The following is an 11,879-nucleotide window of genomic DNA, read 5'->3' as shown; positions in this document are numbered from 1 at the left end:
TTGAGTTTTTATATTTTAGAACTTAAACATTTTAGAAAGGAAACTTATATTTTTATGTTAGTCTGATCCATGCCAATAGACCAGCCATCAACGAAAAATATTTTTACACAATTATAATACCAGCCAAAGCAGTAACATAACTTCATATTATGTCTTACGTAAAACTATATTTCGAGGAAAAAGAAGAAAAGAAAAAAATACGCTAATCTAAGATATTTTATTCATTTATTGCCATAAAACATGTACATGTATCGCAATGTATTTCACTAGTTAAAATTGTGTACAAATTCTACTGATCACATAAATAGGAACTCCACATAAATTAACTCCAACTCATCGATCTAAGATTTAAATTATCGTTACAAAGAGAGATAACTTCTGATGAATATAGAAGACAATGCAATGTACATGTTCATTGCAATTAGATACTTAATTGTGTGTACAAGTACTGAAAAGTAAAAACCATTCTTGGAATGTTCATTGTTTGATTTTGGTCAACATTTCAATTGTAGTCGAAAATAGTAAAACTGTGTAATATATTCATTCACGATAAATGTCATATTCAGTTCATCACATAAACATGCGATAAAAAAAATCTACATATCATGGCGGAAGTGTTAGTATTAAACATAGAGTGTACGCGCGGAAATGAATATTAATTGAACGAAACCATCTGTCTTTGCTTGTCTAACTGCAAGATGTAAGATGATTTTGAATAAAAATAAATATCATTTCGAAAAGAGTAAAACTATGAAAATATAAATACACATTCTTATTCTTTAACAAAACTAAAAGTTTCCATGACTTTTAACTGACACAAGTATAACTTATGTTTTAATTTTTTTTACAAATGATAATTTGTCTATAGAGCAATGAAATATGTACTCTAAATTTATACTGTCAAAATATATGGCGACACTTTTCTGACGTCGGAGTGTGACACGTTATTAACGGTCTTCTGTCAACTATCATTTAAGTCTTATAGGTACGTACGATTGCCATGAATATTCGTCACCGACTTACGAATTTTTTGGAACCTTTATTACAGAATTTTGATTCTTTTTAATATCATTTGAAGAGCAAGCTGGTATTGCAGATAATTCTATCGATTCTCTTACCCGCTTGCATCGTATAGGCTTGTTGTGCGCACTGCACATAAAACCATCTTGCTTGAATGTAAAAAAAAAAAAAAAAACTTTTTACAATCCATTGACACTTGTTTTCCATAAAACATTGTAAATGAATGCTATATCTAGCATTGTGTAAAAATGATATTCTTAAATGAAATGATTGTCATTTGTTCCCTCAATATAGTTATACCATATACTATCGAAATCTAGATGATAATGCGTTCGAAATATTCTCATTTCAATTTGGTTCCCAAAATTCATATACCAAATATTAAGTCATGAAAAGATTATAAACAAATTACCGCTAAACCTAGATTTTTATTCGTTGATATTATTTGTAAAATTAAAAACGCTTATATTTGCAACAGTTTTTGTCTTTAAATGTTCCCGTTATGGCATTGTGTGGAAAAATAATGACTGAAAGTAAAATCACTAAAACAACATAACTGTAATCCTTGTTATTTCCTAATAATTTAAAATGCATACAAAAAAAAACTTTAATTTTAAAAACATTAATTAAAATAATAACGTCAATCAAATATCCTATTCTCGTTAATAAGCATTTTTTTTTTTTTTTTTTTTTTTTTTTTTTTGGGTTTATTTTTCACGAAATGATAGATCGTGGCATCAGACGGTTTAGTTTTGGCATTTATGTGAAAAATGCATCAAAAACTGGATAAAACATGAAGAAATCCTGAACAGGTGATTGTGTTGGGGGATAGTAAGGTTGTTGGTAATGTGAACCGGAGTGATATCGCGGCGGTGGGGCATGAGTTGGACCTTCAATCTCTACCCCCTCATACTCAGGAGCTTCAGTCTGCGGAGGTGGTTTAGGTGTTGTCGTTGTTGTTGGTTTTGGAGTTGTTGGCCTTGGTGTTGTCTTCGGGGTCGATTGCTGGGTTGGAGATTGATACTGTGGAGGCTGATATACAGGAGGTTGTTGATGTGCTGGTGCCTGGTACGGTTGATTTTGTGGTTGGGGATAGGCGGATTGCTGAGCATGGACCGGTTGATATGGTTGAGGTTGGAAAGAAAATTGTTGTTGGTATTGACCACTTGGTGAATAAGCTTGTGGTACTGGTTGAGATGCCACAACAGGACTTTGTGCTGATGATGCTGCTTGTCGTTGTAATGCAACACCGGATTGTTGTTGATCAAGTGGTTGCTGTTGTTGCATCGGTTGATTAGGAGATTGTTGTGGAGGTACTGGTTGTTGTGGTTGGAGTTGTGGTTGAATCTGTAGTTGAGGCTGAAGTTGCTGTTGCATCAGTTGTTGAGGTGGTTGTTGTTGTTGAACAGGTGGTTGAGGCTGAAGTTGATAATTCATCGGTTGTTGATGTGGTTGTTGTGGTTGATCCGGTGGTTGAGGATGAAGTTGTTTTTGCACCGGTTGTTGAGGTGTTTGCAGTGCTTGCTGCTGAGGAAGTACTTGTTGCTGAACTGGTTGTGGCATAGATTGTTGCGGCTGAACCTGATTAATTTGTACTTGGCTCTTTTGAAGGGCAGTATATGGTTGTGATCGTGGAATAGGTTGAGAATATTGAGGCGCGGGTCGTTGCAGGGGAGGCACACCTTGAACAGGGAATTGTTTAGGTGTGTTTATTTGAGAGGCTTGTGGAATCATCTGTTGACCATTATTAGAGCCAACTTGTTGGGCTCTTCGTCTAGGTGGCTGGGCAACCATGTTTGGTGGTATTGGTGGTCTTTGCATTCCTTGTGGTGGTCTAAAAGGCTGTTGTTGAGAATTTGAATGTGTTGGGGACCTTATAGGCTGTTGTGGGAGTGGAGGTTGAAATTGAGCTCGATGCGGAGGCCCTGAAATTAAAAAAAATATATATAAACCTAAAATAGTAATTTCCTACAAATGTTCGATGATAATAATTGACTCTCACCCACTATACTGTCAAAATACAGTACAGAAAAATTCATTGTTTTATTCTATTTAATGATGTTATTAAATCATTAAAAAAAGTGAACTATCGTTTCGTTGATTTAAACAATAACTAAAACGGAAACCTAACACATTACTTCAATAATTCTTTGTTTATTGTAAACATTTTAATGTAAAATAATATACATTTAAAGCATCACATACGTCTTTAATAAAAGTCATTACTATAAACACAATATACCGCCCTGAAGGATTGATCTACAATTATTGCTCTTACAGTGTTAACTGAACATGAGTTCATGCATCGGATAATATAACCCAAAGTGCTTCATTCAAAGATCATTCAACTAGACTATACATTGACTTGTTCGTGAGATGAATGAAATTCTGTCGTACTTTCTTTTCTTTTTTTTATTGTATAAACAATAATACATCTGAGACTGAAAAAACAGTGACTCAATAGTCATATATATATGAAAACTATATCTATAAATCTGTAAAAACAAATAAAAGATTTGTTTGAAAGTATACATTTCAAAAATGAAAATTTATACAAATAATAACTGTTTCTTTAAATGACATTTTTATACATAATATGAATAAGCATCTCAACATGATTATGTCATTACACTTTTATTGAGCCAGAGCTTCAGAAACAAATTGGTCAGATGAGAGAAATCATCATTTTTGCTCACTTATTTCGGATTAAAACAAATAATGTAATTTTCCTAAACAAATTTGCGCTCCACTGTTATGATATGAGTTGAGTAATTGATCATTACTCAGTTCATACAACTAAGTTTTTCATGTACAGACTTACGATTTATATTGAAAGTTTTAAGAAGGAAAACCAGACTGAGTAGAGCTCCTATCAAATATTAATCAGCAACTGTTCCTTTGAATATCATGTTTCACCTTTCATTTACTTCAAATTAGGTGTTGGGATTTAGGGCTTCAAAGTCTTTGCACATTTAAACTGAGTAATTACTCAATTACTTCCTCATCTGGAGCTCTAAAATTGACAGTTGATAAACTCAATAATACCTGTTTTCCATTGGAGATTATTTCTCAAATTGAATTGTACTTTCACTTTGTATCGATCAAAGCGTTTTTTTTTGTTTTTTTTGTTTTTTTTTTTGTTTTTTGTTTTTTTTTCCTACATTTTGATTTTATTTTATAACATTTCTTTGACCAAAAAAGGACCTCTCCAATCTATATTTCGGCATGTTTATTTTATGTGCGCTATTTTTTCAAGACTTTGCAGAACAAAGAAAACCAATTTATAAACAGGGCTATGAAATGAGTATTCAACTGCATTGGGATTTCAGTCCGTATATTTCATTACATTGTAATCAATTCGTTTTATGATTGTCCAGCTTAACTGGATATGTCTATGTATGATCCTCACATTTGCTTTTGATTTCATTATTGAATGTTAACGTTATGTGTATTCGTAATTATACATGTAATTGCATGAAGACAGGTCTATTGACTCCGATATGTTCATTTCAGAAGCAACATCAGAGGCGCTAAGCATTTGGAAATACATTTGTCCAGAATCAGCTACTATCGACAGTATCCACAACGTTCATGAAGCCTGGAGCTAGATAAGTGAAAACAGCTTCATTATTCATTAGATTTGTTGGTTTAACATTATTTAGGGAAATTCCATTGTGTGTGTTCCAATCATCTATCACATTGGCTTTTGTTCTTTGAGAAGGATACTTTAAACGAGACATAACAGTACTGTAAGCAGCTGCGATGGATTCGACAGTTTGTGGGAATGGCATCGATGGTCCAGTTGTGGTTGGTGTTGTCACTTGTACTGGAACAGAATAACCTGTTTTTACAATATTGTTATTAAATAGATATATTGGTGAGAGTTCGGGTACCTGATTTCGAACTAATTTGGATGAATGACTTTTTGGCAAGATAGCGTCAGGTGGAATTGTATGCGTATGCGTAGAAACACTGTTAGCCGCATTTGAGATATCACTTGTCAATAAACTATTGGGTGAATATCCTGATTCAGATTTTGAGTGTATTTGCTGGTTAAAAGTTTGTTTTGGCGATTTTATGCTTGTTTTATTCATAGTTGAACTTTCACTTTGAGTTTTAGAATAAAAGACCGTTATTGAAACATCGCTTCTCAAAGGCACTGGTTGTTTATTAAATGGTGAGGTTTCATCCGGAATTTCAGGCATCACACTATTCAAAGAACTCAAGTTAAAATCGGCGTTGCTTGTAGAGTTTACTTCCGATTGAAAAACATTATTTCCGATGACTAAAGGCATTGTCGACGTATTGTTCTGGTTTTGTGTTGTTGTTTCTTCCATGCCTGAAATTTCTGATTTATTTTTAGTGTTAAAACCATTTCCTTTGTCGTCATGGGAACCCAAAGATGGTTTCGTTTTACTAGCAAAGCGAATAGTTATGTCTTTAGTAGTTTCAAGCCGTGTAGCGGCATGATGAATATTAATGATATCAGATAAAGTTAATGAAGATTGACTGGTGTCCGCTGATGAATTTCGTTCTGTCGTTAAATTTGCCCAATGATTAATTTCGTTTGGTTTGATTAAATCAAGATTTGTAGTCAATCCTTTTAGTGGTATATTTAATTGTTTTCTTTCGAAATCTATTTTAGAATGTTTCCCTCTCGCCATTTTGTTGTGCTCTTGTACAGGTTCAAGTAGTGTGTTTTTGACCTCCTTCACCATTGACGGAATAGAAAGTTTATCCAACTTCTTTGGAAATTTAACATTCGATCTTTCTTTTGTCTGTATATCGTTGATTGTGATGTTTGGTTGAATAGTGCTTAAAACATATTTAGTCTTATTAAGGGTGTTATCTGTACTCTCTCTCATATCTGAGTTAGTTATTTTCTCAGTTCCGTAGACACTTGCGATATCCGAACTGTTCACGTAGCTTAATGTTGTTTTCATGGTAGTCTTATCAGCATGATTGGTCGTAAGTGACATTGACGAATTATTTAAATGTTCATCATTCTTATCATTCGGAATACGATTGATAGTTCTTTCATTGTCTTGATTAATATTCGTATGGTTTGAGGTTGAATATACCTTAGAACTTAACGGATGAGAAACGACAAATGACTGTACAGGATTCAAATTGCCATTTAAAGTTACAGGATTCGATAAAATAACCCTGTTCGTTGAATACAATCCTGCAGAATTATCTACTTGTTTGGAGTAAGTGGAATTGGACGGATGCGACAGTATATAATGACCAGACTGTTTGGTATAAGACGACGTGTCTTCTCTTTTCTGTGTATCTAGGAAGGACAGAACATTCATTGCTATAACATTGTCAATTGGCAATGTTTTGGTCTCGCCCCACGAATTTTTTTCTGTACTCAACTTCTTTAAAACCGGTTTTTCTTGTTTGTGCTTTTGAGTATACATACTCTGTAGACTCTGTGTTGATGTCAACAATTTGCCTAACCCGTTATGCCCAGAATGTTTAGATTCATAATAGTGCTGTACTTCTAAAGTTGAGTTTCTCTTGGAACTTTTTCGAATACTAAGGTCTAGACGGTCTACGCTGTGAAGAAATGTTGAAAATTTATTCTCATTATTATTTCCTTTAGCCGTTGGGTGATTAGATATAGTATGCGCATTTTTGAAGCTGAATATAGGCATTTTTGCGAACAAAATATCAATTTGGTTAACGATTTCTTGTTGATACAAATCAGTCGCTACTGATTTCTTATCATCAATGTAATTTAACGTCGAAGCATTTCCTCGCAAGTTTCGCTTGAAAGAGCGCATATTGTTATGCTGCGATTGACCCTCTTGTGTTTTTACATCATAAAGAAGTTCTTGCGTTCCTGTTTTGCTTAGCACAATGTTTGTTATATGTCCATCACCACCCATGCCACTATTACTATTGTTGCTAGCTGCATGTTTATTTCCCACTACCACAATGCTAGAATTGATTATATTACTACGCCTGCTTTCATGCAATGCAGATGATTTATTACCTTGATGATACGCTGGATAAGGTACAGAATGATAGTAACTACTACTACTACTATGTGCAGGTCTAACTACTGAATGAAAATTGAAACCTTGATTAGCAGGTGGCTGAGGTCGAATCTGATTTTGCGGTGGTATCGGCATCTTTTGGGGTTGAGATGGTTGTACTTGAGCTTGAAACCGTCTTGGAGGAGGTTGTTGTGGACGTGATTGCAGTCCTCTGTTCATATTAGGCAGAGGAATATTCGGTTGCTGGTTTGCGGATTGCGGTGTTAAATTATCTCTCACTGAGGGCGGTTGGTTTTTCTTCTTTGTAGGATCTGCATTAAATGAAACACTTGTCATTGCAGATTTAAACGAAAAACTAGTCATCCCAGGTTTAGATCCCACAACAATTTGCTTATGAAAATTACCTCCCCTTTGTTTAGGAACATTGTTACTACTGTCACTTCTAGACGATTTAGATGCACTAAAATGGGAAGTCCTGCACTCGGATAATATACACATTAACAATATAATCCATAGGACGAACCTTCCCATGTTTGAAGAGACCTACAAAATAGAAATCAATATGTTTCATAAGGCAAAAATGGAAGCAGATTTGTTGTAAGCATGTCTACAGCATTTATTATTGAAGAGGATATCTTATATATTCCCCCCCGCCAATTATATCTTTATTTCTAAAGAACCTGTTCTACATTTATGTTAAATACTATTTTTAAATAGGTAAAAGTCATTTTTAGCACTATTTGATTGTTGACGATACATACATGGGTATAATTTTGCAAGATGATAATGATAATGATAGAAAAGAATTTTTCGTGTACATGTAATAGACGTGATCTAACAAAATTCCATTATTTTTTTTTGTTCAATTATAATCACCGGACGAAGACCCGAAAGTGTAGTCAATTACGTTCAAGTCCCTTTAGTCAGTGATTATCTTGTTTTGATAATTACCAGCACAATGGTAAACCCTGATAAGATACACTCAGGTGGGTGGTATCTTTTCGCTTTTTGTGTGCTTATATTATTTTGCGCATGATATATCTTGGTAGTATACGTTCACTTATAGCAACGCACCATTTAAGAGTTTAACACTAATTTAGACTTCTTGCGTTAGGTTTTTACCTTGCAAAAAGAAAGTATTAACTTTAAGTTGTATTTAAAGAAAAGAACTCGACGTGAAATGCAGATGCTCCTCGATAGTTTTTGGTCATCAAAATATATTGTTGCTTCATTTCCTGTTCTTGAATTGTATAAATTCATAATTTTTATTAATTACCTACATTTTTGGGGAGTATTTATTTACCAATATCTTTATTCATCGTTTATTCATATTTGTTTTATTTTATTATTATTATTATTATTATTATTATTGTATTTTTCTGTCATTTTTTGTTAATATCATCCATTTTAGTATCTGTAAAGAGTATAATTATTTCACAAATTTAATGAAAAATGATATACAACACAATTGTTGATACAAATAGCATGTATCTTGCTATATATAAGTACATTATTGACATATGTGATTTTCTAGTCATGCTGCAGGGGGATGTTAATAAAATCATAATAAAACATTGACATGTTTGTTGTAAATATAAATAACTGTTGATTGACTTTTTACAAATTGCCAAAGATATGTCCTGAGGCTTTTAATCTCTAGCGCAATAGTAGTCAATGACGTGCATAGGTATGGATGTCCAGTCTAGTACCTAAGTAATTAAGTAGCACTTTATAAAGCTCAGGCAGAAGGTGATTCATGGGTGTTCCAAAACCCATCAAAGCACTTTTATTCTTAACTTACAGACCACAAAACCGGTCTTAAGTTGTCATTTGGTTCTTGCATTTTTGAGATAAAAATTATAAAGTTTGTGTATAAAATTGGCACTTTGCAGGAGTTATTGTTCTTGATTCGGTTTTATGTGGTTCATTTTAGTGGGAGATTTATCTATGATTTTCTCAAAAGTACATATATACAGAATAGTTTTCTTGTAGTAAACAATTGATTGTGTTCATTTCTATGAAATTGTTTTTGTTTTCACTGGTAAAGATAAAAACCACACTTGTAGGTAGAAAAAATACGTTCTGAAAGATCTAAACAAAATGTATTATGACTATTTGCGTTATTGTAGAATAATTAATTTCAGAAGTAACAAAGTTTCTGATTGGATAATAAAAATGTTCACTAAATTTTTTACTGTGACCATGAAGTCATTAACCTTTATTAAAGATATACGCGTTGAATTATGGTCCTAAAATTAAATTATAAGGAATGATTCCTTAAAGGATTAAATCTACAAAATGTACAATTTAAAGATTGCACTGCACATAGTATAAATTGTCAGAATTAAAATATATTATGTTTATACGTGGGCACATATATGTCAAATTGTATACGTATTCTCTTGTCGTCCGTCTATCTAAAAGGCTTGTGGTACAAAGCATTTATATACATGTGAAGAATATACTCATATATATGTACAACATTTATGTTTATTGGATTATTCAAACATCTTCTCCTCTAAAACTATGCAATAGATTGTCATTAAACTTTGCATGATTGTTCCCTAGGGTATTTTTATAATCCTTATTCAGCCTTTGAATTATGGTGCAATTGTGTCTGCCATAGCTAGAAAAAAAGTTTGAAAAGCTCAAAATGAATCCTTTAGCCGAGATTTTGACCAGTTTTAATCATTTTCTTAATACAGTCATATTTTATGTGTAACATTTTTCAAAACAACTTGTGATCGTGCCAAAGTACTACGTTAATTCGGTACGTCCTTGTTTAAAGGAGACGAACTTCGTATAAGCTATGCTTGATTCCGAATCCTTGTCATGTAATTATGGTCTTGAATGTATAATGTATAATTATTGTAATTGCATTATTACTGAATAAAATATATTTAAAATAACATGTGTAATGTTTCAAACCTGTAATGTTAATGCAACTGTAATTGAAATAATAGCCAGGAATAAGATTGAATCAAAATCGATATTTCACTTGATATTACATGATCAACCACAATTGTTCCCACTATCATGTTTTGGTGGTTTCGTTAGCACAAACATGGTATAAAATTGTGATTGAATGAATAAGCGTCCTGATTCATAGCGCTTCAAAAGATTGTATATGTATCTAGCATGTAAGGAAATTCGTCGTGATTGTTTATAATAACGTGCGTGCTTCTTTTTGAATTAATAAACGCGTATGATAATAAAGGAAAACAAATGTCTATGTTTTTATACTCAATTTACCCTTATTTATCAAGAAATTCTAAAGCATTCAGGTAAATGTTGAACAACCACCCTATATTTGTTCCCGTTGTTTTAATTTTATTTGATAGATGTTTTAACTAATTTTTAAGTGTATTCAAACAACATAACCGATTTTTAAGAATCATACTCACGTGTCGCAATACTTAAGAACAATATACAACCTCCACATCCACAAATTCCTACAAAAGTACAACCGAAATGCAAAAATTATCCAGTAATACACAACAATAGCCTTCTGTGTCAGTAAGATATATCTTACGCAATTCAAACACTTTTTGGACTAGATTCCATTTCGGAAGAATAGCTTTTGTTGACACATTGAATGTGTTTCTGTCTATCAAATGATCACTTTTCACATAAACTGGACAAATGTTGGTTGTAATAGCATATAGTAAACAATAAAATATCATGTCAATTATAACACATTACACGAAGCAATCACTTCAAACTGTTTCAAATATTCGAATAGATTTATATATTATTGACGTATTCTTATATCTTACGTTTTCGTAAAGGTATTTATAATATAATAGTTTTGAATCATCAGGTGTCTCAGAACTTAACAAATTATACCATATACCAAAAAAAGACAACCTCCCATTATATAACATAAATGATGACTGGATTTATATAGTATTGTAAGGATAAATAAACCATTAAGTGAATTCCTTAGTGAAATACCCAGTCTTTGTTTTATATTTATCAACATAACCAGTAAATTGTTCGTGTCATATCATTTAAGCACAGAAAGAAATAAATGATGACATTATGCATCAGTTGAAACATTAATGAAAGGAATACACCAGATCATCAGATACATACGTGTCTTTTTTCCCTCATTAACAATGGGTACTTGTAACAAAACGTTGTATTTATCTAAAAAAAAAGAATACGCAGTGTGGGGTAAACTTGACATTAAAAAGGTCGTGAATTATGAAGACATGTCATTTAAGAAGTTAGACTTGAAATACAGTTTATAAATTGTATTTTAGTCTGCAAGAACAGGGGAAATGAGCTCAAATATTTAGGCGAAGTATAATACATACAATCAAATGTTTAAATACAATATTAAATTCTTGGTGAAAAAAAATGTCGGAGAAATATACAATCTTACAACTAGGTTGACAAGATGATGCTAAGAATGCAGTATTATACAGTCAATTTAATAACACTCAGACATCTTCACCAACAAAAAAACTAAACATACAAATGAATAATTACAAAAAACCAATAAGTACTCTCATTATACGCAAACGTAATACAAGATATAAGTTATGATATAACCCTCGGCCAATGCCTCACCTTATCAGCTCAGACTATATCTATTCAACATATGTTTTATTACGTCAACTCAAGTACATGTCATGTCTTCATAATACATTTAAAATGAGCTTATCATTAACAATAACTCCAGAAATTAAGTCTTATGTTATCTCATCTACGGATCATTAATGATAAAACTGTTAAGTAGCAGTCTTTGTAAGAATCATGCAACATCTGATAAATGTGATACACCCCAAAAAAAGCTATATATTTTTTTTTAATTTTTATTATTAAGTTGCTTTATGGGTCTATACCATG

The 11,879-nt window shown here is 32.4% G+C and overlaps 1 protein-coding gene across 2 annotated transcripts; it reads right to left on the bottom strand.

The window, feature by feature from the left end:
• Window positions 1-1,698: 1,698 nt before the first annotated feature.
• LOC148603291 (uncharacterized) lies at window positions 1,699-10,639 on the bottom strand. 2 transcript variants are annotated; one of them, XM_088553395.1, is made up of 3 exons: window positions 10,430-10,639; window positions 7,022-7,568; window positions 1,699-2,945 (listed from the first exon to the last, which is right to left on the bottom strand). In XM_088553395.1, the coding sequence occupies exons 2-3, from the start codon at window positions 7,554-7,556 to the stop codon at window positions 1,780-1,782; spliced, it is 1,701 nt and encodes a 566-aa protein (XP_088409521.1). In that variant the 5' UTR covers window positions 7,557-7,568; window positions 10,430-10,639; the 3' UTR covers window positions 1,699-1,779. The 2 variants fall into 2 exon arrangements, with proteins under 2 accessions (XP_088409521.1, XP_088409522.1); XM_088553396.1 differs by having other exon boundaries at window positions 7,109-7,568.
• Between the last annotated feature and the right edge of the window lie 1,240 nt (window positions 10,640-11,879).

This window comes from Perna viridis, chromosome 11 (genome assembly GCF_037379345.1).
Source record: "Perna viridis isolate PV_CMFRI_1.1 ecotype Kerala chromosome 11, ASM3737934v1, whole genome shotgun sequence".
Taxonomy (NCBI): domain Eukaryota; kingdom Metazoa; phylum Mollusca; class Bivalvia; order Mytilida; family Mytilidae; genus Perna; species Perna viridis.
Note: the sequence above shows the minus strand (reverse complement) of the source record. Positions and strands in the feature narration are given on the sequence as shown.

What these genes read in the sequence shown, in the direction of transcription:
- LOC148603291 (XM_088553395.1), bottom strand. Translation starts at nt 7,556, where the DNA reads ATGGGAAGGTTCGTCCTATGGATTATATTGTTAATGTGTATATTATCC. An exon ending in TTATCCAGCGTATCATCAAG is followed by an intron (nt 2,946 to 7,021) that starts GTAATAAATCAT and finishes TTTTAATTTCAG; the next exon opens with GGCCTCCGCATCGAGCTCAA.